The sequence below is a fragment of the Heterocephalus glaber genome, unplaced genomic scaffold, assembly GCF_053883595.1.
Source record: "Heterocephalus glaber isolate CG9 unplaced genomic scaffold, H.glaber_assembly_v1.0 deba00001687, whole genome shotgun sequence".
Lineage (NCBI taxonomy): Eukaryota > Metazoa > Chordata > Mammalia > Rodentia > Bathyergidae > Heterocephalus > Heterocephalus glaber.
In genome coordinates this window covers 5111027-5138772 of record NW_028258412.1, presented here as the reverse complement: position 1 = coordinate 5138772, position 27746 = coordinate 5111027, and the positions used below count along the sequence as shown (strand labels likewise).

The 27746-nt window shown below is 41.6% G+C and overlaps 2 protein-coding genes across 4 annotated transcripts; one reads left to right on the top strand and one right to left on the bottom strand.

Moving 5' to 3' along the window:
* The first annotated feature begins 821 nt into the window (after positions 1 to 821).
* Xbp1 (X-box binding protein 1) lies at positions 822 to 6203 on the top strand. The gene is given in 6 exon segments (XM_013071981.3): positions 822 to 1095; positions 1940 to 2036; positions 3271 to 3417; positions 4593 to 4652; positions 4655 to 4738; positions 5051 to 6203. Coding segments are annotated over 6 exon segments (1176 nt in total). The 5' UTR covers positions 822 to 865; the 3' UTR covers positions 5609 to 6203.
* Positions 6204 to 9562: 3359 nt separating this feature from the next.
* Ccdc117 (coiled-coil domain containing 117) lies at positions 9563 to 25784 on the bottom strand. 3 transcript variants are annotated; one of them, XM_004843366.4, is made up of 5 exons: positions 25455 to 25784; positions 24744 to 24791; positions 16108 to 16332; positions 15044 to 15181; positions 9563 to 12413 (listed from the first exon to the last, which is right to left on the bottom strand). In XM_004843366.4, exons 1-5 carry the CDS (start codon positions 25634 to 25636, stop codon positions 12176 to 12178), a joined length of 831 nt encoding a protein of 276 aa, XP_004843423.1. In that variant the 5' UTR covers positions 25637 to 25784; the 3' UTR covers positions 9563 to 12175. The 3 variants fall into 3 exon arrangements, with proteins under 3 accessions (XP_004843423.1, XP_021112817.1, XP_087054122.1); XM_021257158.2 differs by having other exon boundaries at positions 25715 to 25771; XM_087197996.1 differs by having other exon boundaries at positions 25711 to 25768.
* Positions 25785 to 27746: the final 1962 nt, after the last annotated feature.

Sequence of the window (27746 nt, the reverse complement as noted above, 5' to 3'; positions counted from 1 at the left end):
GTCTCAAACCTCCCTGTGCCAGAGGGGTCAGGGCGTAAATCCTGAGGTCTCCATTTTTACACGAGACCTTTTTTTCCCACCCCTTTAAAAAATGATGTGGGGCTGAGGATGTAGCTCCGTGCCAGTCTCGCATGTTCAAAGCTCTGGGTTCGATTTCCAGCACCGCAAAAAAAAAAAAAATACTGTACGCTTACAGTAGTCAGTTTAGAAAAACTGAACTATATGCATTAGGCACTTTTACCATCCGGAGATACTATTAAGCCCTCCATGTCCTAAATTTAATTTTAAAATGTGCGACCTGATTTCCTAAAGGCTCTTATTTAGCAGAATTTCTTTCTAGGTTATTTATTTATTAATAACCCATGGTTGAATCTGCGCTCCGCCTCGAATTTTCACTTTCCCCGGTCCCGAAGCCCCGCGTGATAAAACGAGTCAGGCTGAGGAAACCAACCGATCGTCTGTTAGTTTCGGCAGAAAAATTTCCCAGTCTGGAAAACTTCTGGGTTTGAAAATAAAACCTGGTATTCCGGGGGGAAGCGTAAGCCTGGGGGTAAGGCATATCCATTTGCTGAGGACTCCACATGAGCCTGTTGGTCTCGTTGGGCACCCGCCAACCCTCGCGCAGGTCTAGCAAGTCAACCCGGCGAAAACTGCCACAGTGGAAAATCCCTCCCGTTCCCCAGCCCTCCGCCACGCTGGACGTCCCGCCCCCGCTGGGAGCACCGGACCAATGGAAGTCGAGCTTGGGCGGTGCATCACGCAGCACTGGCCAATCGCAGACGGCCACGACCCTAGAAAGGCTGGGCTGCGGAGCTGGCTGCTGGGCGGCGGTTGCGGTTCGCACTGGTGTAGTCAGTCTCTGGCCATGGTGGTGGTGGCAGCGGCGCCGACCCCGGCCTCTGGGGCCCCCAAAGTACTGCTTCTGTCCAGCCAGGCCGCCGCCACTGCCACCGGAGCCCCCACCAGCGGGGGCCTGCCACTTATGGTGCCGGGCCAGAAAGGGGCCAGTCCTGAGGCGGCGAGTGGGGGGCCGCCCCAGGCGCGCAAGCGACAGCGCCTGACGCATCTGAGCCCCGAGGAGAAGGCGCTGAGGAGGTGGGCGAGGGGCTGGGACCGGGGCCGGGGCCGGGGCCGGGCCGGGCCGGGCCGGGCCGGCGGGGCGGAGGGGCGGGGCTGACCGGATCCGCCGCGCTGGCTAGAGTCCAGGGCAGCCCGGGCCGACTCGCTGCACTTTCCTATCTAGTTGGAGAAACCAGAGCCGGGCATGCGGGCACCTGGGCTGTGTGACCACCGAAGGCCCATCCCGGCCCATCCCGCAGCCCGGTGGATTCGGCTGTAACATGAAGTGGATCAGCTTCTTCTTAGTTTGGCTGCTTTTTTTTTTTGAGAGTCGCAAAGCTGAAATGACCGAGCTGTTGAGAGCTGGGAGCCCTGCAGGGCTTTCTAGCCAAGCTCTGTCTCTGTGCCCTTAAAATGTACCTGCATGTAGTGTACCTAGCGCTTAGTCTTTCCGATCACTGTGCCTTTTGTGCTGAATAATGTCTGCTAGAGGGCCGGGGCAAGCCGTCGGCACTTGCAACCTGACTTGGGTTTGGGGAGGGAGGGCTTGAGTCCTTGCAGCCCTCACGGCCAGATGTAATCAGCCCACGCTGGGTCATGTTCAAGGGAATTGGAATCAGGAAACGGTGAGGAAGGAGGAAAGATTCTCATGATGCAAGAGGAACAGGGTTTGTGTTCAGGATGAGGCTGAGAATAAGTCTTCAAGCCAGACTGGCAGAGGCTGTTATTTTTTATTTGGTTTTATTGAGGGGAGGAGCATGACGTGTATTTTACCATTGCTTTACTTTGTACTGTAAATTAGAATGAAAGCAGCTGGCCAAGTTTTTAAATGAAGGTGTAAAGATTTGAGATGATTCAGTATGTTTATGCTTCTTCTCAGGAAACTGAAAAACAGAGTAGCAGCTCAGACTGCCAGAGATAGAAAGAAAGCTCGGATGAGTGAGCTGGAACAACAAGTAGTGGATTTGGAAGAGGAGGTAAAACTACTTAAAGACAAACTCTTATCTGTTGTATAACCCGCCTTGATGAATGTTCTGGTATTAGTTGCCCACCCCAAGTTGTTTCAAGCCCCTTTTAGAGTACAGCTAAGTATGTAACTAAAAGTTTAGTCTAAGTTAGTGTAGCTAAGGGGTGATGGAAAAATACAGTTAATATTTAAAGTTTTAAAAAATATTACAGTAAAAGACACATTGCTGCTAATCTCCCTCAGAAATACTCCCCCTCATTTTGAACACACTTATCCCACTGTTCTTGCCACTTTCTGGAGCAGTTCTAGAACTCTTCGAAGTAAATGGGAGTATTTTGGGGGGATTAATGGCAATGTATCTTTTTCTTTTTTTGGAACTGGGGATCAAACTGGGGACCTTGTGATTGCAAGGCAGGTGGCAGAACCACTGAGCTAAATCCCTGGCCCATGGCAAAGTGTCTTTTACTGTAGTAAAAATTTTTAAATGTAAGCAGACACTGTAGTTTTGATAGTTGAAGTGGTGAAGCTTATTGAGAGTGGAAGTGATTGACCCTTGGCATTTGGTACTAAATCTGTTAGTGTTTAGTGAGTGCTAAAAAAATAAGGATAGGAAGCTGGTGTAGACAAAAGTTCACTACAGTTTTCCTTTCCCTTATAGAATGCACCTGGAATCTAATCTTAAATTGCTGCCTATCACACATCTTGAATACGCAAGGATTATTTATATTGGTCTTTTATCATATGAACCATTAGATGGTTCTTGTATGAAACATGAGTCATTTTAGCAGCAATTTTTCTTTTTTAAAAACATTTCTAAGGGCCAGGGATTTAGCTCAGTGGTTCCATCGCCTGCCTCGCAAGCACAAGGACCCAAGTTCGATTCCTTGTACCAAAAAAAAATTTTAATACAGTTCACTACTATCACTTTATTATTACATGCCAATTTGAGATAGGGTATTATAAAATGTCATACCTAAATTAAAGCTACAGGTCACCCTTTGCTGAAGTCTATATGAGTAGTTGGAGGCATTGTGTTACTTTTGATGCCATGAAATACCATTTCTGAAATAGCTTTTTTTTTTCTCTCCGTAATTATGGCCTAGCCTTCTAATACTAAGAACAACTACCTGTAGATTTTTCCAGAAATCCAAGAAGGAAGACAATTATAGTGAAACTTCATCAAGGTAGATTCATAAGTGAAAGAATTAGATATTTTAATAATTGCCTCTTACTAACTTTTCCAGAACCAAAAACTTTTGCTAGAAAATCGGCTTTTACGAGAGAAAACTCATGGCCTTGTAATTGAGAACCAGGAATTAAGGATGCGCTTGGGGATGGAGGCCCTGGTTACTGAAGAGGAGGCGGAGGCAGAGTCAGAAGCACAGGCCAAGGTAAATCATTTTGATTTGGTGTCATTTGAGAATTGGTTCCAGATGACAAGACACAGATTATGTTTGCATACTGAACCTCTGATCAAAAGCATTTTTGAGATTTTTCCTTAGTTTTATGATGCGTCATGCAGACAGTGTTCTTTAGTAACATTTTCAAGTGTGTAGTGAATAGTACTAATTAAGTTAAATGGTTCTCAGAACAAGTACAGTAAATACTGATAGAGATGAGGTGAACCATGCAAGCATCACAGAGAGCCTCAATCAGACTTCCAGTGCTGAAAAAAAAAAAATAATAATTTTTTTCCCAGGGCATGGTGGCACATGGGTGTAATCCCAATACCGGAAGGCTGAGGCAGCAGGATAGCTATGGATTTGAGACCAGTCTTGCCTATATAGTGAGTTCAAGTCCAGCTTGAATACATAGCTAGACCCTGTCACTCTATCTTTGTCTCTGTTTATAGTTTTTTGTGGGGTTTTCTTTTGGTACCGGGGATCAAACTCAGGACCTTGTGCTTGCGAGGCAGGCGCCGGAAACACTGAGCTAAATCCCGGCCCTGTTTATAGTTTTTTGATGAATATGAATGAATAGAAGATTCACTGTGACAGTGACTATGTGATAAGAGAAGGATGAAGTACAGATTTTAGTTGGCATAATGGCAAATCCAGTGCCTAAGTGGTCTGAAATAGGCAATAAGGCAGTTTTACACTGTGCAGGGATTGTTTAGAAAAACTTTTTTAAAAATTACTATTCAAAAAGATTCTAGGATTTGGCATAGTAGAGTACATTTGTAATCCCAGGTACTCATAAGGTTGAGGCAGTAGGACTACAAGTTTGAGCTCAGCCTGGGCAACAAAATAAAATTTTAAAAAGGGCTGGGGATGTACCTCATTGTGAAGGCCCTGGGTTCAGTTCCCCAGCAAGGGGGTAGGGGGAGAAGAAGAGAGAAACTATCAATATGCCTGAATTCTTTGTTTGAAAAATGTTTCAGGGCACAGAAAATCAATGAAAAGTTAAGTCTTTCTCATCTCTTGAGGACTGAAGAAAACAAGAGTAAGGGAAAGATTTCAGCTCTAAAGAATAGTTTCAGCTTTCTTGGGAGCTGAGAATCACAGCTGCCTAGTGAGCATTTCCTTGGAGACTTGTGGTTGCTTATTCACTTTGGTTTTTCTTGCAGGGGGATGGGGTGAGGCCGGTGGCCGGGTCTGCTGAGTCCGCAGCACTCAGACTACGTGCACCTCTGCAGCAGGTGCAGGCCCAGTTGTCACCCCTCCAGAACATCTCCCCATGGATTCTGATGGCATTGACTCTTCAGACTCTGAGGTAGGGATCATTCTAATTTACTGAAGTGTCGTATAACTGGTTTATTCCACTTATTTGGTATCTGATATGTCCAATAGAAGTCAAGAGAAGCTAATTTTTTTAGTGGGGTTAGAGGTTAACATCAAACACTTTGCACTCACCTGTTAATTTACAATGTGGATTGAAGTACAGATAAATGGGTCTGGTGGGTCTTGGGGTCATCTTATAGCATAACAACTAATTTACATTATGAACCTAATACTAAGAATTTCTTAGTAGACTTTCATATGTATTCTAATAGTTGCACTGTATTTCCTTTTTTGTCTCTTGCAGTCTGATATCCTGTTGGGCATTCTGGACAACTTGGACCCAGTCATGTTCTTCAGATGCCCTTCCCCAGAGTCTACCAGCCTGGAAGAGCTCCCAGAGGTCTTCCCAGGAGAACCTAGTTCCTTACCAGCCTCCCTTTCTCTTTCAATGGGGACGTCATCAGCCAAGCTGGAAGCCATTAATGAACTAATTCGTTTTGACCATGTCTATACTAAGCCTCTAATCTTAGAGATACCCTCTGAGATAGAGAGCCAACCTAATGTGGTAGTGAAAATTGAGGAAGCACCCCTCAACCCCTCAGAGAATGATCACCCTGAATTCATTGTCTCGGTGAAGGAAGAACCTGCAGAAGATGACTTCATTCCAGAGCTGGGTATCTCAAACCTGCTTTCATCCAGCCACTCCCTGAAGCCATCTTCCTGCCTGCTGGATGCTTATAGTGACTGTGGATATGAGGGCTCTCCTTCCCCATTCAGTGATATGTCCTCTCCGCTTAGTATAAATCATTCTTGGGAGGACACTTTTGCCAATGAACTTTTCCCCCAGCTGATTAGTGTCTAAGGAATAATGCAATACTGTTCTTTTTCTTGACTATTACACTGCCCAGAGGCTACCAAAGAAGCCTGCCTGTGCTTCACTCAAAAAACCAAAGTAGAGGGTATACAGTTCTAGAGGGTTCCTCTAAAGTCTTTGCTCAAACGTCACAGATGACTCCAAGTATTGTCTTTTGACATCTGGCAGTCCAAGGTATCCAGATATATTACAGTAACGCAAAACTACAGCTTTTGAGACTGTACTTTTAAGTGTGAAAGATGGTAGTTTACCCCGACAATACTTAAGGCTTATCTGACATTTGCCAGAAAGTAAACATGAAATTTGTGAATAGCCCTTCATCATTTCTCTTTCCTCTTTCTTGGCATCCCAGGCTTGCCTCTGATTTTAGGTCCTTTAGTTTGCTTCCACAAGTAAACCACCTGATGGGGGCACTTTTTCCCTCATCTACAGTTCAAGTGAGGATTAAGAATTTTCCCTAAAGTTATGGAAATTTACTGTGTAAATGCTTTGATAGAATTCGTTTTCTGCTAGTGAATCTTTGGAGAGGTGCTTTCTTCATTTATTTAAAACTACCCACGCAATTAAAAAAGTGCAATGCAGAGTCCTTGTTCTCTTGACTTCTAGGGCTGTAAGTAATTTTTTCTCACTACATGTTTTACCATTTGCTGTGGTGGTAATTTATCCAACTAGTGAACATGCCACTTTTTAAAGTAATTGAAGGCTTTTCCACTTTAATTACTGCCTGTATCAATTCCTGGCTGCTATAATGCTACAATCCACAATTTGAGTAGTTACTATCAGTTCTGAGACAGTTTCTTTACCCTAATTGACCAATATCACAGTAAGTAGCAGACCTAGAGCCCTAGCTACTGTTTTGTTATATCTTTTCTGGTAGCACTGAGGATTGAACCACCAGCTCTACTGCAGAGCTCCACCCCAGCCTTTTTAAAGCTACACTGGCCTCCAACTTGTGATCCTCCTGCCCCAGCCTACTGAGCAGTTGGGATTACAGGCCAATGAGTCTTGCTGTTAAACAAATTAAGAATGTTTCTAGACTCAAACTCCATGCGCTGGGTAATTCTGGGGGGAAAAAAATCACATTTCCTTGGCTGTGAAGAGTAACTATCTCTAAAGGTAGTAAGAATCAAAGAGATGGTGCCTTATAAGCACTTCATATGTGCCAGGCACCATCTTAAAACCTTAAAAGTTAGCTTTTATCTCCTAATCCATTTAAGGCTTTATCTCACAGAATTGTTTCTACACAAGAGCTATTTTTTTTCTAAGAATCTAGGAAAAAAATTCTAAATATTAACACCCAGACTACAGTGACAATAACCTCATACTTCATTTTGTTTTTTTGTTTCTTTGGGAATCTTACAAGATAGTAAGGAACGTCCCTTGTTTCTAGAAATTATTTCACCTATGCCCATTTAGCATTTAAATGATATGTATTTCCAGAGAGGTCAAAGTGGATGAACACATAAGAGGAAAAAGGGATTAGGGAATTCCAAGCCATGAAGAAAAGCTGGCCAATGTCACAAGTATAGGGGAACATGTTGGTTGTAACTAAAGTGTGTCCATAGCATACTTGCAGGCAACTTAGGCTAAGAGCGTCATGCAAAAGCTAGAGCCCAATCTTAGTGCTCAGCTATGCAAGCTTTCTTGGGCTGTTTCTATACTGTAAATACCAGGACCTTTTCTAGTTGTCCTCATGATTGAAAACTACTTTGCCTAGTTCACTGAAAACTTCAGAGCCAAAAATCTATTTAGGGATTATATAAGCAGATGTAGTTAAGAATAGATGCATTTTTTTGTCTCCTGTGATAGCATAAGCATCTGGAAATAGAGGCTTAAGTCATTTACATTCAGTGACATCATATGAAAGAGGCAGCTGTACCAACAGGATAGGACATAATTTAGATCAGCATTTTCATTTCTTGCAGAGATGGGTGAAAAATACCAAACACTGTGTCCAGTCTTGAGAAAACACCTGGTAATCAAGGCCATTTTCATTTTGAAACACCAGACTGAATGGTTAAAAGTAAAAATCAGGATCTTTTCACAACATCAAAGCAATCTCCACAAAATTAAAGGGCTGTCCCATAGTGGAGATTAAAGATGGTGGTGATAAGACGCATGCAGGTCATTTCTCTGGGCCTCATGAATACAATCTGCTTTCTTGCTTTTGTACTAGATGTGGTTGGGCAAAAGAACACAATGGTGGGCAGAAGGTAATACTGCCTACTCTAGAAGCATTTTAAAGTATCATTTAAAATCTAGCTTCCTGGGCGAGGGATTTAGCTCAGTGGTGCGGTCCCCTGCCTCGAAAGCTCAAGGTCCTAAATTTAATCCCCAGTCTGTCCCCGCCCCCCGCCCCCAAAAATTAAGCTTCCTTTTTTTTCTTTTGGTACTGGGGATTGAATTCGGGTCCTTGCACTTGCGCAGCAGGTGGCAAAACCACTGAGCTAAATCCCCAGCCCTCCTAGTTTACTCTTTACCCTTATTACTTTTAAAGTTCATCAAGAGACAGAAGAACGGCTTCCCCACCAAACATGTTGAAAGTCAACATTGATAGATTTCCCTCCAATTTAGGGTAGCTGCTGTATATAATAGCTACCTTCTTCCCAACATGCCCCTACTCCCACCAAAAGAGTAACCTAATACTTGCTCTCCTAACAGCTGGTGACATAACAGGCTCCTCCAGTCCGTAGCCAGTACCTCACTCAACCCCACCCCAGCTCCCACAAGGCCCACCCCAGCTCCTACAAGAAGCACTCCCCATCCTGGCCATATTGCTTTTGTCTCTCCTTTGTTCTGAGACAGCCCAGCAGACTGTCCCTACAATAAAGGTTTGTTATGGCCTGGTCTGGTCTTGGTTTTTGCCTTTTTTACCTGACAAACATCACTTTTTTTTTTTTTTGGCAGTACTAGGGATTGAACCAAAGGCTTTTGCACTGAGCTACATATCTTGTCTTTTTTTTTTTTTTTAATTTTGAGATTGGATCTTGCTAAATTGCCCATATTGGGCCCAAACTTGTGATCCTCTTACCTCAGCCTCCCCAGTGCTGGGATTACAGGGGCATGTCACCACGCCTGGCTAAACTGCATTTTAACTGTCTACTTCATTTCTAAAATTCCCTGAGTGTGGTGGCACATGCCTATAATCCTAGCACTTGGGAGGGAGGTGAGAGCAGGAGAAACTCTTGAGTTCAAGGCCAGCCTGGATGTGAACCTGTTGCAAAAGAACAAAAAGTGCCACTGGATCAAAAAAAAAAAAAAAAAAAAGCCCTGCTGGTAGTCTGATGACTAGGAAAGCAACAGAGCTAAAATATTTGAATCAAACTGATAGACACAAAATTCTATTTTCTCAAGGAGCTTAATGTTACACAGCCTGAACCACTCTTTATTACTTCAGTGAAATCTAAACGACATCTCAGGTATTGCTACAAGAAGACTCTAAAATCAACTGTGCAAGTGGGAAGAACACAACCTGCTAAATTGAGTTAAATTATTACTATTTACTTAGGCTTTAGTTTTTAAACCTGTAAACCCAGCAACTTTTAGCCATAGATTTTCAAATTTTCATTAAAAACCAAATACCCTTTGTTTTCTGCACCTAACCCCAAGATAACACCCCCTGCCCTACTACATAGAATCCACATTTATCAAAGAAGGACTGTAAATATTGCAAGCAATACTGCCACCCAGTGAGTGACCTATCAACTCTTCACATAAGAACTATGTAACTGAACATCACAGAATTTTCCTATTCTCCATTTTAAAGGTCCCAAATCATTCTCTGCAAACCTTATAAACCATTTCCAATTCCACATTTGAACATTTTTGAAGATTCAGTTATGACTGCCATCTGAATACTGACAAGAGCAGTAAACTGCTCTCAGTGGAAACCACTCAATGGATTTATCTGTTTCAATTATTTAAGTGCAGGAATACAATACCTTCAAAAGTCCAAAACACTTAAGTTTTATTGAAAATGATAAAATACAGAAACACCAGATTCTCATTTTAAAGTAAAACTGATAGCATCTCCCAGAACTTTTCTAGCACTGCACCCATTCTTGTCACTACTACAAAAAAGTTCCAAATCCAAAATAATAAATGGACCTGCTGGTAAACATTTTTCTCATGGTTCCAAGCCCTACCCTAATTACTTTTCTAAATTTTATATTTGTAGCTTTTCAAGAATGGGTAGCATTTTAAAAAATGATTAATATTTGCGAGAACTGGACTTACTTTATTCATATTAATTAGAAACAAACCACACATAAGCCTACTCAAACTCAGAGAAAATATACATTTGTTCATTAAAGCTCACCTGCTTTAGATAATTTTTTCTTTACACATATTAAGCCACTGTTTGATCCATGCTGCAAAAACTGTACAAAATGAAACCTTAAGGCAAAAAAACAAACAAAAAAAAGACATTGGGACTCTAGAGATGGCTCAGATAAATAAGCACCACAAGGATGAGGAAAATTTTCTATAAACATATGCCAGAAGACAAAATAGTCCAAAAAGGAGCATTAAACATTTACTTTCCTGCAGAAATAATGATGTCAAATAACCCCTGAAACAAATGGGGGATTTTGGACTGTAATAAACAAGACTCCTAATTCTGTCCTATATTTATCCACCATATCAGTCTTATTTTAGGGCTCTCTTTTCCTTTTTATAGTATAGACCCCTGATCAGAGGCCAGCAATTTCTACAGAAGATAGAAGATCCCTTAGTGTGCTATGGGTCTTTCTTTGGAAAGCTGCCATCTCCCTTTCCTCTACGACACTGGGACTAAACCCAAACTCTAGGCAGTCCCGTTATGTTTTTGAGTTGTACCAAAACTTTTTAGCACAAAGACTTCTTTAAGGCTACAAACTTTATATACTGGTCCCATTAAACAATGACCTCAAGGCAGTTTTTCAAATGGCATGAATCAAACACTTGCACATTTCAACAGAATACAGTTTACATTCATCTCTAAGTCTGAGATTAAGAAACTATTAGCTGGTTTCCAACTGGATTCAATACTGGTTTGAAGTTTGAATAATTTTACTGTGTAGACATTAAATATTTTGTTTAAATATTAAACATTAAATCTTTTCCTGACTATCCAGACAGAAATGAAGAAAGCAGAAACAACAGGCTGAAGAACAGTCCAATTAATAGATTTGTGATTCTATATCATCTATAATGAGGGGAGGGATTTCAACATGGGTTTCAACATTGCCTGGAAGCTGGCTTTCCAAATATTCACCTCTACTTGGCATAAACCTTTTTTTTTTTTTCTACAAAAGGTATGACTCCTACAGAGGAAGAAACCCAGTAAAAAAACTGGGGTGGTCTCCTGTTGTATGACGAAAGGGCCACTATTACAATATTATACTCATTTAATAACTTGTACTGGATGTTCTGTAGCAATGAAGGAACTGTCATTCCACCTTGTGCTACGAGTACTGGACACACAGAAGAGCTCTTCCTGAGAAATTAAAAAACTTTAATCCCAGTTATTCCCAAGACACCTTAAGCTTGGATTAAGTATTGAAAAGGCAGAGATTCCTCCTGGCAGGTAGCTATTCTTCACTGATTTTTTTAGGGTTACTGTATAACAGTGTAAGCACTAGACAAACTGGCTATTCCAGTAATCTCAGTATCACTGCCTTTACATTCTCAGTTAATCAGTTTTCCAAATTAACATTTAAAAACAACTTGCTAACGCAGGTAGAACCTTTCCTTTTTTAAACAACAGATGTTATAAATGCTGGGTTTTGCTGACACAGCACTTTCTTCGGGTTAAAGGATGCTTTTCCCACAGGCAATTTGCAGATGGCTCACTTCACAATCTTTAAACTAGCACTCAAAGTTAATCAAGCTGTAAACATTACAGCTATCGATTATAGAAAGGAAACCAACAAGCAACAGTAGCACAAGGCAAAAAAGACCTGAAGGAAAATCTTTTCTATTTTTGTTGCATTTTCTGAGACAGAGGAGAGCCACAATGCTACTGGCTATTTTATCAATACAGCTATTTTGAACTGAAAACTGATACCCAAGTTTCATAACCTCAGTTATTAACAATTTCTTAGAAACGGGCTTATGCTACTGCTTCCTTCCCTCCTGCTTCCCAATCATATAGTCACCACTATAAACAGTTGTCTTAAACTGTGACTCACAGGGTACATTGGTAGTTAGGAGCATCCTTCTTTCTTAATCATCTTTTTCATCTCAAGAGTGTTCTCCAAGTGTATGAATGGTTTAAACACTGTGACAGATGTCTTAAATCAGTCTTACACATGCTGCTTCTATACTCGCCTTTGAAAAGACTATAACCTAAAATTCCTGTAGGAAATCTGCTAGAAAACTGCTTTTCCCTTGAGACAAACTTCCATGGCAAAAAGTTAACTTCAACACATGGCTACCCGACATGGAAGTCCCACCCCAAATCACAGGTGGATATATTATGACACCCGTTTCATAAAACTTTCAAGTCCTGACACTATGCATTACTGAACATGAGAGCCTTTTAAATTTTGACAAATTTAGTATAGAAACTGGTTTCTAGAGTTCCATCTCTTCTTCTGTGCTAGCAGCTGTCTCCAAACTATTGTAAAGAGGCACCCCTGTTTGCGGAGGTTCCAAGAACAGTTCAGTTCTCTGTGGGAAGGCAGTGGCAGCAGCTGCATGCTTCGTTTGGCTCTCTCCCATGAAGTTTTTAGCATTAGATGATGGCTTTGGCTTATCAGAAAGGAGTTCAGGGAGAGGTTTCCAGAGCACAAGTTCCATGGATGGACGGCTCCTAAGGTATAAAATACAGATTTTTATCATACAATTTAGGACACAAAAATAAAAACTCTATATAGAAAAGCTAATATTTGTTACCTAATACCTTATTACTAGAAAACGAATGGCACCCAAACATGAGATTTAGAAAAACCCAAATGGATCCTTTTTTATTTTTACAGTACCAGATACTACATTGAACCTAAGACATTTGCAATGAACTGTATCCCTAGGCTTTTTTTTTTTTGGTATGGGGGATCAAACTTGGGACCTTGCGCTTGTGAGGCAGGCGGTAGAAACACTGAGCTAAATCCCCAGCCCTAGCCTTGCATGTGCCGACACACTAGGCTCCTAATTGATCTTTAAAAAGACTACTCAGGGGCCCGGGGATTTAGCTCAGTGGTTCCACCACCTGCCTCACAAGCACAAGGTCCCGAGTTCGATCCCCAGTACCCAAAACCCAAAAAAGACCACTCAGGTACTGGGGATTAAGCTCAGTGGCACCGTGCCTGAGGCAGGAGGAGTGCTGTGAGTTCAAGGCTAGCTTGGACAACATAGTGAGACCCTGTCTCAAAAAACAAAAGGAGAGGGGGTGGGATTTAGCTCAGTGGTTCTGCCGCCTGCCTCACAAGTGCAAGGTCCTGAGTTTGATCTCTGGTACCAAAAAAACCCAAAAAACAATCAGGCCGGGGATTTAGCTTAGTGGCACAGTGGCCTGCCTTGGAAGTGCAAGGTCCTAAGTTAGATCTCCGGTACCACAAAAAAAAAAAAAAAAAGAGAAAGAAAATGTCACCAAGTACATAATATTTTTATCACGGTTCTGTATCCTCCCCCCCCTCCCCCCAGTGCTAGGGATTGAATCTAGGACCTACAAATGCTCTAAGTGCTCTGCCACTTGTACTGATGCTCTGATCAGAAGTAACATAAACACCCAATGTGAACCAATAGAGCCCTTGATTTGACTTAATGTTATGATTTTTCAATTTGCATATGTGGGAAACTATGTTTTCCCCCCTTTGTAGTGCTGCAGATTAAACCCAGGGCCTCACACACAGTGGGCAAACACACTATCACTGAGCTATACCCTCAACCCTCCTCAGCTCTGTGGGCAACTATCTTATACTAAATCATTATAAATGAAAATGAAACAACACATAACAATACCTCAAATGCGTTTTGCTTAATATAGTTATGAAGTATAATGCTTTACATACATGTAATCATATATTTTCCCTACTCCATGGTAGTAAAGTTTCTGAAATTTAAAGGCAAGTAGAGTAAAAATAAAAACCAATAAAGACTACTGTCAAAGGCTAGAGTCTGGCTAGAGTAGCAAGTGCTATGTTTAAAAGCTTGAGGTCAATGTGACCTGGTAATTTTGCCTATGCTATTTACCCACCCTTAGGGCTGGGTAGTTAATTATAAACTCAAGCTAGAGCACTAATGCAAACTTCCATGATCCAACGCCAAGAAGCAGCTGAATCTCTGAGCACAAATCACTTCCACCGTGCCTGAAGATAATAACGCCCTATCTCCTTGGCATCATTGAACTGGTGTCCTTGAGAGACTTTTTCAGATATTTGAAACTTACCCTCATTGAGTACCAAGTCTATCCAAAGTCTTCTAGGCAACACCTTAATGGTTCTGAAGCACCTGCCTACTATGCAGGAGGCAATGATAACTTGAGGTCTTCTAGGCTCAGGAACTACAGGATTATAGTTAGTCATTAGTTCTTATATTAATGGCCCCTAGGCCACTTTTTTTTTTTGGTATGGGGATCGAACTCCCGTCCTTGCGCTTGAGAGGCAGGTGGTGCAAGCAGGGGGAATCCACTGAGCTAAATCCCCGGCTCTAGGCCACTTTTTTAGGTTCTTTGTATTTGCTTCCCAGTTCTCTCCCTTATCCTCTCACTATAGTCACTATTCCCCACCAGGAGTTTGTCTTTCTTTTTTTGCTGTTTCTATTTTTTTTTCTTTTGGTACAGGGGATCAAACTCTGGTCCTTGTGCTTTCAAGGTAGGCGCCGGAACCACTGAGCTAAATCCCTGGCCCTCTGTGGTTCTTTTGAGGTTCTAAAATGCAGTCCAGTTTAATATTTGGGAAAAAGAGGACTGGCAAGTGAACTTCTTGGTAGAGTATAGGAACCACATTTTATTTATTTATTTGTTTTTTATATATATGTATTTTTTTAGGAACCACATTTTTAAAATTTTTGAGACAGGGTCTCACTATGTAGCCCACGCTGGCCTCAAGCTCAAAATGATTCTCCTGCCTCAACCTCCCAAGTGCTGGGATTACAGGTGTGCCATCATGCCTGGCAAGAGCCACATTTTGAAACCTCTAGTTTATCTGATTCTCTCCATTATCCACAAACATAAAAAAAAAAAAGAACCACAGAATGAGTAGGCAAGGCTGGCACTCTTGCATATACTAAAAATTCCTGGTCACACAGCATTTTGCTCACCCTCCATGAACTAAGAAAAAGCCTGCCTCCAACCTAGGCTAAATACAAAAAATTCTACTGAGCTTTCACTTGCCTGGTGATAAGGAGATGAAGAGCTGACTAAGACAGGATGGTTGGTGGTTAGAGATACTGGGGTTTCCTTCCAAGATGATAATTAAATGGAAACAAGGTAACAAAACTTACATAGACTCAATCATCTTCTTTGTAAAGACTTCATCAAATTCTTGCTTCAAACCTGTTTTCATGGTATCTGAGAGGACAAGGCTGGGGAGATGGTTAATATTTCTTTCAGCTTCAACTTCTTCATCTTCATCAATTATCCTAAAGGCAGCAGATGCGAAGGAAAAAAATAGATATTTAGTCAAACTATCATTTATTTCTCTAGTAACTAGATAAAACTGTAAAAGTAAAAAAAAGGATAAAAGTAACAGGTGCTTAATAGTAAAAGATCAAATGAAATTATACCTCAGAGGAAAAACAATCATCAAATGAGGCTACTCTTTTCACCTGAGTGAAAAGTATTCACAGAAGAGTTGTTCAGCATTTAACAAACAAGTTTTTCTGCTGGGCATGGTTGCACAAGCCTATAATCCCAGCACTTAGGAGGCTTAGGCAACAGGATTGCTGCAAGTTCAATGACAGCCTGCACTACAAAGCAAGACTCTTGTTTCAAAAAAAAAAAAAAAAAAAGTTTTAAGGCTGAGTGTGGTGGTACATGCCTAAAATCCCACCACTCTGGGAAGCTGCGACAGAGGATTGAAAGTACAAGACTTACCTGGGCAACTTAGTGAGGCCCTGTCTCAAAGTTAAAAAGAGTTTGATGGGCTGGGGATTTAGCTCAGTAGTTCCACCACCTGCCTCAAAAGCAGAAGGTCCTGAGTTTGATCCCCGGTACCAAAAAAAAAAAAAGAGTTTGGGATGTAGCTCAGTTCAAAAGGCCTGGATTCAAACCCCAACACCAAAAACAAATCAAACCAAGCCAACCCAAACAATACAGTCAAATTTGAAAAATATGCAACAAAGAACTATCTCATAAACCAAAATAATTATTCGTAGATACTAAGTGAAAATGTTTAGGGCCGGGGATTTAGCGCAGTGGTTTTGCCACCTGCTGCGCAAGCGCAAGGACCCGAGTTCAATCCCCGGTACCAAAAAAAAAAAAAAAAAAAAGTTTAATACAGTTCTATGAGAATTCACTTTAAAGAGGAACAGTAAGTAGCAAGTCAGATACATGTGCTGTCCACTACCTGTCCTCAATCTCCTGTAGCCTCCTTCGGGCAACTTCACACTGTGGTTCTCCAGTTGTCTGATCCATCTCTTCACAAATAGCATCTAACATGCCAGGTACAGAAAGCCCACTAGTGCATGGATTTACTCTTCGACTCTCTACATCCCGATGTGTACAAAGAATCCAGTCATTTGGGCCAGTACAGACCTCTGCTTCAGTCAGCCTTTTCTTTCTTACTGGACAACTGGAAAAAAGGAGAAAAGAATGAAATTCGATAAAAACTTCAATTATTACAAATTAAATATATCTTTATTTCTAGGGTTTTTTTTTTTTGGTACTGGGGATCGAACTCGGGACCTTGTGCTTGCAAGGCAGGGTGCAAAACCACTGAGCTAAATCCCTGGCCCTATCATCTTTATTTCTAATCAAACTCTCTCTCTTTTTTTTTTGGTACCGGGGATTGAACTCAGGTCTTTGTGCTTGCAGGGCAGGCGGCCGAACCACTGAGCTAAATCCCCAGCCCTTCTTTTGTTTTTTGAGACAGGATCTTGCTGTGTAGTCCAGGCTAAACTTGAACTATGTAGCCCAGGTTGGCCTCAAACTAGCAGCAATTCTACTGCCTCAGCCTCCCAAGTGCCCAGCTCACAAGTCACGGAACCTGGCTCTCTATTCAAATTCTTAAATGTCTGGTGCTTCACACTTATAATCCCAGCTCCTCGGTAGGTTGAAGCACAAGGATCACAAGTTTAATGCAAGCCTGGGCCTCCAAAAAAAATTTTTTTTTAAAAAGAGGCTAGGGACATAGTTCGATGGGAGAACATTTGCCCAGAATGTGTGTGGCCCAGGATGCATGTTCAATCCCTAGTGTTCCAAAAACCCAAAACTAGCTTTTTAAAATGTTTATTTGAAAAAGTAAAGTGAAGCAGGAGGGGAAAACCAGCTCTGCATAGTGAGTTTAGGCTGAGTGGAAGAGGAAAACGCAAGATAAAAGTACACCCTGAAGGACCCAGGGAGGGCTATCACGAGGAGAGCCACAATGGCCAACTTTAGCTTTTTTGTTAAATAATGGAATACCATGGTTTTTTTTTTTTCCTGTCATTCTCACAAACTCCCTAAGATGTTTTCTTCTACTACTATTTACTAATTTAGCACCGGCCAGGCATGCCTATAATCCCAGCATTCGGTAGGCTGAGGCAGGAGGATCACTGCAAGTTCCAGGCCAGCCTGAACTACATAGTGGGACTGTCTGAAACAAAACAAAACAAAACAAAACAAAGATCTTACCTTTTAAAAATATACATGTTAAAAAAATAAAACATTTTCAAGATGGAACTTAAACCAAAAATGACAATGCACTGTTAGCACTATTTTGTCACATTGGTGGTGGTTCCTCACATACATGGGAATGTGGTCTGGCAGCCATCCCATATTCCCTTAGGGCAAAAATGTACACCTTGTCAGTTATGTTCCACATACCATAAGCACAGATGATATCATGATTTCTTGGTCCCCCCCCACCCCAACTAGAATGTCAGATGCTCTCATTTGGCTCTCAGTCCCTGACTGATAATCTTCTCTCATTCTGTAACATACTATATTTCCTGGACAAATATATAGAATCCTTAGAATTAACTAAATAAAATCAGCCAAATTCAACTTCTTTCTTTCTTGTACTCCAGGTTGGCCTCCTAAGCCTTCTGAGTGCTGGGATAACAGGCACATACCATGACACCTGGCTTCCAACTTTTTGGTGGTGCCAGAGACTAAACCCAGGACCTTATGGATGCTAGGCAAGTGCTCTACCACCAACCCATACATCAGGTCCTTTCAACTTTTTTTTTTTTTGAAGCAAAACCTTTATTGGCACATTTTAGATATACATAGTAACTTCATCACAGGGAATTTGTACCTGTATATATCTTGCTTCTTTTTTTCCCACTCTCCCTCTTCAACCCTCTTCTCCTTATTTACAAAACTTTGTTCCTATTTTTTCCTTCTATTATTTTTTGTCCCCCCCCCATTCCACTTCTCATTTGAACATTTTCCTCCCACTTCACAATATCTATTATTCATTTTGGTTCTTATTCCACTTTTGGTTTCTCACACCAGAGAAACAATCCAGTATTTAAACATGTATCTCATTTATTTCACTTAAGAGTAAAGTCTCAATCCATTTAGCTAGAAATGTCTCAAGCTTATTCTTCTTTATGGCAGAGTGGTACTCCATTTTATTAAAAAAAAAAAACCCTACATCTTCTTTATCCATTCATCAATTGATGGGCATTTGAGCTGTTCCCAAGATTTAGCTATTACAAAGCTATTTACCTAGCACAGACCCGCTATAAACATGGATGTGCATATATATCGCTGTGGTATGCTTTTAATTCTTTTAGGAAGATAACAAGAAGAGGAATAGGTGGGTTGAACAGAACTTCCAGTTTTAGTTTTTTGAGGAATCTCCACATTGATTGCACCAGTCTACACTCCCACCAGCAGTGGAGAAGGGTTCCTTTTTCCTCACAGCCCCTCCAGCATCTGTTATTGATTTCTTGGTAACAGCCTTTCTTTCCAGAGTGAGATGGAATCTCAGCATTGTTTTAATTTTGCATCTCTCAAATGACCAGTGATGCCTTTAACCATTTTCTTTTGTAGATTTGAAAACCAGGACCTTGAAAAGTTAAAACTTGGACTCTCTAATGTGACACAGTAAAGTACTGAGTTGCACGTTGGAGACCAGACCCCAGAGCTCTTAAACTTCACTTATATCTATGCCATTTTCACTAAATCCCTCTACCTTTTGTTTGTTTTGAGACACGGTCTCAATATGTAGCTCAGGCTGGCCTCAAACTCACAGCAATCCTCCTGCCTCAGCCTCCGAAATACTGAGATTACAGGAATGCCCACCACACCTGGCTCCTCTGCCTTTTTTAAACAAGTTCAGCTGTTCAGGGCTTACCCATGAACTAGTATTTGCAAGTACTACAACATGCCCAGTGTTTAGGTGAAAGCTGCCTGAGGCAAGTAAAATAGACAACTGGCCTTATTCTTTTTTTTTTGGTTGTGATAGGGTCTTGCTATTAGTTCAAGCTGGCCTTAAACTCACTAGAGCCCAGGCTGGCCTTGAACTTTCAGCTATTCTTCTCACTCTGCATTCTGTGTGCTAGGATTACAGGTGTGTGCCACCATGACCAGTTCTATTTTTTTTAAGTATTTATCAAAAGTATATTTTTTGCCTAGGCATTAGCAAGTACAGCTCTGTGACAAAAAAACAAAGAAAAAACATTAATAGCTACAACAGCTTCTGAGTTGCTAAACCAAGGGTCAAAGGAAACAGGATGTATTTTACAAGGGAAAACTTCTATTCCATGTTGACTGCGGAAATTAATATTAAAGTCTTGATCATACAATTTAAAAATCAGAATGAACTACTAAATGTTTAGAAAGTATTAATAATGTCTATTTATGCTGGTTTTGGTGGTGCACACCTGTAATCCCAGCACTTGGGAGGCTGAGGCAGGAGGATCATTGTGACTTCAATGCCAGCCTGGGCTACACAGTGAATTCAAGGCCAGTCTGAGCTACAAAGTGAGACCCTGTCTCTAATAACCAAAAAAGAATTTCTATGTAAAGTACATGATCTTCTGGAAAGCAGGAAGTTGTACATGACAAGATAAAAAATATGGTGAATGTTTAATTTAAAAAAAAAGTATTATTATTTTTTGGTACCAGGGATCGAACTCAGGACTTTGCACTTGCAAGGCAGGCACAATGCCACTGAGCTAAATCCCCGGGCCTAAAAAATTTATTATTGGAAAAGACATGATGTCATCAATCCCCATCAAAACACTTACCCTCACTTTGAACATACTTATCCCACCATTCTTGTCACTTTTTGAAGTTCTGAAAGTTCTCTTTTTTTTTTTTGGTACCGCGGATCGAACTTGGGACCTCGCACTTGTGAGGCAGGCGCCAGAACCACTGAGCTAAATCTCCGGCCTGAAAGTTCTCTTTCATGTCTTTAGTTGCCCTGTTGTGGCTCCCTCAATATAGTATCTATTTTCAAAATGCTTACCTTTCATGGTCATTTTGACTTTGGGGAGAGCTAGAAGCAGCACAGTGGCAGATCTGGAGAATAAAATGAATGAGGAACACATCATGGTTTTATGAGCCTGCCTTTTTGATGGATGGCACACAACAGTATTTACTGTATTTTTTTCTCATAGTGTTTTTGTTTTGGCACCAGGGATCAAACTCAGGACCTCGCACTTGCCAGGCAGGCATGGTACCAGAGCTAAACCTCCAGCCTCTACTGTATTTTTTAATACCTTCTAGACACAAAGGAGGACTTCCAGAACTGCTTCACAAAGTGGCAAGGATGATGGGATAGGTGTGTTCAAAGTGAGAGGGAGTTTTTTTTTTTTAGGCAGGGTCTATGTATTTCAGGGGGGGCTCAAACTTGTGGCAATCCTCCTGCCTCAGCCTCCTAATGCTGGGATTACAGGCATGTGCCACCACACTGGGCAGGAAAGTGAATATTCTGAAGGGGATTAATGGGAATGTGTTTTTTATTGTAATAAATTTTTTAATTTAAACATTCACTATATATTTCGATCATCTCTTGTACATATAAAAAATCAGCTAAGAAAAAGTAGAATAAACCAGGCATGGTGCCACACCTCTAATCCCAGCATTCTGGGAAACTGAGGCAGGAGGACCACAAGTTCAAGCCCAGCCTGGGCAACTTAGTGAGACCCTATCTCAAAATAAAAAATGTACTTCAGTGCAAAGGCCCTGGGTTCACGCCCCAGTACCACCAAAAAAATAATAAATCTAGAGAGATAACAGGCAACCTCCAAGCATATCTCACAATTCAGCAATGAAATTGAAATTGAGTTTAAGAGAGCTGGGCTCTGCTCTCTGACCTCCAATAACAAAACATGATTCAGGGGATGGCTAAATTATTGCATGCCTAAGTTCACCTTGCAGGTAAGAAGTATTCACAAAGGTAGCAGTTGAGTGGTACACATCCAGTCATTAAACAACTGAATGCCTGGCTTTACCTCTTCTCAGAGCCTGTTTCTCCATTCATAAATCATAAGCGGGTAACACAGACAGAGCCCTGGGCCTCAAACATGCTAATGTTGTACCACTGAGCTACATCTCTAGCCCTTTATAAATTTTATTTTGAAGCTGCCGTGGTGGCACATGCCTGTAATCCCAATACTTGGGAGGCTTAGGCAGAAGGATGGCAAGTTTGAGCATAGTCTGGGTAACTTAGTGAGACCCCGTCTCAAAATAATTAGTGAGACACTGTCTCAAAAAAAAAAAAAAACAAAAAAGAGCTGGGGATGTCCAGTGTGAAGGCCCAGAGTTTAATCCCCAGTAACTAAAAAAAAAAAAAAAAAAGAATAGCTTAAAGAGAAAGATGTTCAATATCAAATTATAATAAACAGTGAAAATTAAAAGTGATCCAATTTTTCATCTTGTTAACTATAAAATCCTATATACATAAAAGTACATACAATTTAACGAGTAATTAGAAAACAAATATAAGATACAGAACACTCAGGAAGCTGATCACTGCAGACTTGAGGCCAATTTGGGCTACACAGTGAGTTCAAGGCCAGCCTGAAATATATAACAAGACACCGTCTCAAAAAAAAAAAAATCATGTATATAGGTATGAGCAGTCCTCAACAATGTTTAGTTTTACCTGTTTTTGAACTTTTTATTTAAGGAGTTATACTATATACTCGAGATATTTCTTTTGGTCATATTATGCTCACAAGATGTGTGATGTTGGTAAGTACAGTTTTGGGTTTTCCTGTATTTGGTTTTTCCACTGTTTTAATTTATAATTTATTTTGTCCATTTCATGGAGTCATCTGTGTTATTTCCAGCTCCATAGCAACAAGAATGCTATGAAAAGGGCCGGAGATTTAGCTCAGTGGTTTCACCCCCTGCTGTGCAAGCGCAAGGACCTAAGTTTGATTCCCGATACCAGAAAAAAAAAAAAGAAAACTTTGTATTAGGGTCAGGGATTTAGCTCAGTGGTTCCGGCATCTACCTTGCAAGCGCAAGGTCTCGAGTTCAATCCCCGGTACCAAAAAAAAAAAAAAAGAATGCTATGAACTTTCTTGTTACATGTTTCCTGATGTGTATGTATGTAAACTTCTCTAAGGTACATTCAGGAGAAATGTTACGTAAAAGCGTATGCACATGTGCAACATAGATAATGCCAAACTGTTTTCCAGTGTTTGTATCAATTTATACACTCGTGGTGTTTCAGAGTCTGCGGTGCTGTACATCTGCTCCAATATCTAGTAATAGAGTGGTTTGTAACCTTAAAACACATTTCCCTAAAAAAACTGATAAAGTTGAACACTTTTTAATTTGGCTATCATCTCGGCCGAACTCTGCTACTCCTTTTTCTGCCTGTCCGTAAGATACAAATTTTCACCTACCAGTTAACTAGCAATCAAAAAATTCAAGGGCCGGGAATTTAGCTCAGTGGTTCCGCTGCCTGCCTTGCAAGCGCAAGGTCCTGACTTCGATCCCCGGTACCAAAAAAAAAAAAAAAAAGGTTCAAAAACACAGCTCTGATAGAAAATAGAGAAACAAATTCCCAGAGTCAATAAGGAGTATAAATTGGCAACAACTCGTTTAAAATGCACATGCTTTAAAACCCGATTAATTCCTCATCAAGGAATCCACTCATCTACTTGCAAATATACAAAGAACTTCAAAGTAATAGTCATGAGTCTTGTACATAAGAGCAAAAGATTAAAAGTAACTTTAGAAATCCATTAATAGGAGACTGACTGTACTTAGCCCTGCAACAGAATTTCATTTGACTATTGACAAAGAAATCAGGTAGAATACTATGCATTGATATAGAACAAGCTACAGGAGAATAAAATGAAAGATATACGTGTTGCACAGTAAACAGTATCTCTCAACACTTGTAAAAACCAGAGGCACATACAATTATAAACTCGTAAGTTTTTACATTATCTTCCACAGAAGGAAAAAGAGAAAGGTAACACAGTTGCCTCTGGGGAAGAGCAATGAGAGGTAGCTCATAAGACTTTTCAATATGTATCCTTTGGTTCTTTTACATTGTGTCTATGATAACATTAACATAGTATCATATATTAGAATTGATCAAGAAGTTCCCCTCACACTAGTCTTCAAAAAAAATTTTTTTTTAAGCTGGGTGTGGTTGCCCACACCTGTTATCCCAGCACTTGGGAGGCTGAGGCAGGAGGATCACCTTGAGTTCAAGGCTGGCCTGGGCTATATAGTGAGTTTGGAGCCAGCCCGAACTATATAGCAAGACCCTGTCTAAAAAATAAATAAATAAATAAATAAATAATGTAATACAAGCAGATATTTCAAAAGAAGAAATATATAAAACTTATCATGGGGCCGGGGATTTTGCTTAGGGGTTCCGGTGCCTGCCACATAAGCACAAGGTCAATCGAGTTCAATCCCCGGTACCAAAAAAACCCCACAAAACTTCTTACATCTATAAAAAACCCCAAATTTCATAACAAAATAAGATTAAAACAATGGTTAATATACTGTGTATCATGCCCTTATAAAAATGGCCAAGGGCTGGGGATTTAGCTCAGTGGTTTCGCCACCTGCTGCGCAAGCACAAGGACCGGAGTTCAATCCCTGGTACCAAAAAAACCCCCCAAAACCAGAATGGTCAAAATGTTACTCAGCACAAATCATAAAAAAAAAAAAAGATTTTCTTACAAAGAAGAAACAAAGGGGCTGGGGATTTAGCTCAGTGGTTCCACCGCCTGCCTTGCAAGTGCAAGGATCAGAGTTCGATCCTCAGTACCAAAAAAAAAAAAACCAGAAGAAACAAAGAACAAAACTTTCCTAACAATGAACAAAGGAAACTAGTAGTACAAATGACAAATTAACACTTATCTTAAAATATTTTATTTATCTTAAAATATTTTTGAAACAGAATAATTTGCGGAGTTATTTGAATTTCTCCCTACTTCCTAGTTATCTATCTTCTAGTTTCCTTTGTCCACATATATATTTTTATATATTTTTAGTTTCTCATGTAAGAGAAACCGTGTGATATTTAAGCCTAGGTCTGACTTATTTCACTTAACATTATGTTCTCAGGTTTCATCCATTTACCTATGAATGCCTCACATTTGTCTTTATGGCACAGTAGTACTCCACTGTGTACAAATACATTTTCAGCCTTGAAACTCAAGGACAGCCTTGAGTTTGAGGTCAGCTTGTACTACAAAGTGAGTTCAAGGCCAGCCTGAACTACACAGGCTAGACCCTATCTCAAAAACCAAAAAACTACATTTTCTTTATCCATTCATCAGCCATCTTCTTTACCTTCATAAAACGCAACCAATGTTTTTTATGCCTCCTTCCTGAAACACACCTGTTTTATAACTTTTCATTTAAATACTTTAAGATACTGTGTACATATTAAATTAACAGTGTAGCCAAACATGGACCTAAATTCCAGTACCCAGGAGGCTGAGACAGAAGAGGGATCCTGATTTTCAGGGTAGCCTGAGCTATAAAGGATATTTGTTTTGTTTTTTTAAAAAGGAGACCAAGAACAACCAGTGAATATGAAGTGAATAAATGTGCCAGGTGACTTACTCATCATCATCCTCTTCTCGCTTGTGCTTTTTAGAGTGAACGGAAACACTGTTGAAATAAACAGACATCAGTCAATTAAGAAATGTATTTCAGTTTGAGCTTTCAGCATCTTTTCTTGCAAACCTGGCTCACCCACCCCACACCGAATTTTTCTTTCCAGGCCGAGTGGGATGGATACAGGTCACAAGGTCAGTCAAGTAATGTTGAGTAGTCCCGACATCACCAAAACTACAAACACTGCAGTCAAATCTTGTCACTTTGTCAATATAATGGGAAGTAAACAAGGGAAAACCACTGTGGGATAAATGCATTCGGTGCACGCACTGTGCGAAGCCCTCTTTCCGTGATCTCACTGCGAGGACCCATTACTGTCCCCACACTGCCGAGGAGGAAACCGAGTGTCCGAGAGGCGCTCAAAGTTGTTACTAGCAGCGGCCGCGCCGCGGTCTGGAAGGTGAGCGCGCGTGTGCTAGCCCGGCATCGCTCCGGCTCCAGTCGCCCGCGTTCCAATTGGAAAAGCCTTACTTCCCCGGGGCGCAGCCGGGCTGAGGGGAGGTGGACCCGGACTCTGGGCTGTACGACCTCGGCAGATTTACAGTTAACGTCTCTGGGAAACAAGGTCCTCATCAGCAAGCCAGGCTGCGAAGCCTCCCGCGGAGGATGGCGAGGAGGATCAACGCGCCCGCCCGCCCCCGCCGCCGGGCTCCTCACCGTCCGAGCGCCGTACTCCCGCCCGGGCTGCTCGGGGCGGCGCGGGGTCCCGGCCGCGGGGCAAGCTCCGGGCCGTGGGCTCCCGGAGGAAAGGCCCGGCCCGGGAAGGCCGGAGGTGGCTGTAGAAAGTCCGAGCTGCCGCTCAAGGGGAGGCCGCTAAAAGGCCGGCCGAGTGCGGCCATGGCGGGAGAGAGGAGCAGGGTACGACCGCAATCCCGACCGTCCGCGCCCCCAGGCCTGGCAGCTACCGCCACACCTACTGCCAAGAGGCGCCCGCCTCCGAGCCCGTTCCGACCCCACGTCACGCCTTCTAGAACCCTCCACCCCGGGCCGCCCAGGGGCACGCCGGGATTTGTTGTGTGGAGAGCCGTCGCCGAGAGGGGTACTGGGAGTTGCGGTTCTTGCAGACTACAAACAGCATGGCTGCCCCGTGACCGAACTTGCAGGAGAGTAGCCTAGGGGGGCCCTCGAGATGGCCCAAGGTTGGAGTCCCAGTCCTCAAATTCCGGAACCTCGGCACTGCAGTTTCCGTAGTAAAACGGGATAATAACTACCTATCTTCATAGGTTTGATGTGAAGAGTAAATGAATTGGAACTTGCCGGACGTGGTGGTGCACGCCTGTAATCCAGCAATTTGGGAAGCTGAAGCAGGAAGATTGCAAGTTCCAACGCAGCTTGGGCAATTTATCGAGACCCTGTCTCAAAGTAAAAAATTGAAAAGGGAGAGGGGCTCTGGGTGTAACATCGTGCGAAGGCCTTGGGGTCAATCCCCAGTTGGGGGAGGGGGATTTTTAAAAAATCTAGAGCTAGTGGACCTCAGTGATTGGTTGCAGGCTCAGCATGCACCAGGGCTCTGGTTTCTATCCCTAATCACCACAAAAATATAAATAAATAAAATATCTAGAGCCTTAAAATACTGGATAGAGCAAATACACACTCAGTGCATATCAGCTGTCAATTCCTTTTGTGTTTTAATGAAGTTAGTGATGCCTTAAGGGAACAGTATAGAGGATCAGTACAGTAAAGACCTGAGTGCTTGTGAGAGAGGTACTTGCAGAAAAGCCTTCCAGGCTGTGTAGCACTGTGTGAAAGCCTCAGGGTCAATGCCCAGTACAAAACAAAACAAAACAACAAAGAAGAGGAGGAGGAGGGAGGTGGGAGGAGAAAAAGATCCATTGCTGTCAAAGACTTGGTGAATAGTGAAACACCTAGGTTCAGATCTTGCTGCTGACATTCCAAAGAGCATGTGGACACTTCTCAGATGAAAAGGTAAAAACAGCAAATAAATATAGAAAAACGTTCAACATCACTGGTCATTCAAGAGATGCAAATTAAAACAATGCTGAGATTCCATCTCACTCCAGAAAGAAGGGCTGTTATCAAGAAATCAACCAATAACAAATGCTGGAGGGGCTGTGGGGAAAAAAGAACCCTTCTCCACCGCTGCTGGGAGTGCAGACTGGTGTAATCAGTGTGGAAATCAGTGTGGAGATTCTTCAAAAAACTAAATCTGGAGGTTCCATTTGACCCAGCTATTCCTCTTCTTGGTATCTTCCTGGAAGAATTAAAAGCATCATACCACAGTGATATATGCACACTCATATTTATAGCAGCACAGCTTATAGTAGCTAAATCTTGGAAACAGCCCAAATGCCCATTTCCTGATGAATGGATAAAGATGTGTTTTTGGGGTTTTTTTTATACAATGAAGTACTACTCTTCCATAAAGGTTAAGCTTGAGACATTTCTAGCCAAATGGATGCACCTTGAGACCTTACTCTTAAGTGAAATAAATAAGACACATAGACACAAGTTTAAATACTGTATTGTGGGCCAGGGATTTAGCTCAGTGGTTCTGGTGCCTGCCTCGAAAGCGCAAGGTCCTGAATTCAATCCCCGGTACCAAAAATAAATAAATATCGCATTGTTACTCTGCTGTGAAAAACCAAAAGTGGAAATAAGGACTAAAATGAATAATAGGTATTGGGAAATGGGAAGAAAATGTTCACATGAGAAGGGGAACAAGGAAAAGGGGAGGGGGAAAGAAAAGAATGGACAAGAAAAAAGAAGAGAAAATAGAAGGAAAAACTGGAAACTGGAAACAAAGCTTTTATAAATAAGGGGTGGGAATGGGGGAAAACAGAAGCAAGATATGTCATGTACTGGTGCAAATTCTCTATGATGAATGTTATCATTATGTATATCTGAAATGTACCAAGGGCCGGATTTAGCTCAGTGGTTCTGCCGCCTGCCCCGCAAGCACAAGGACCCGAGTTTGATCCCCAGTACCAC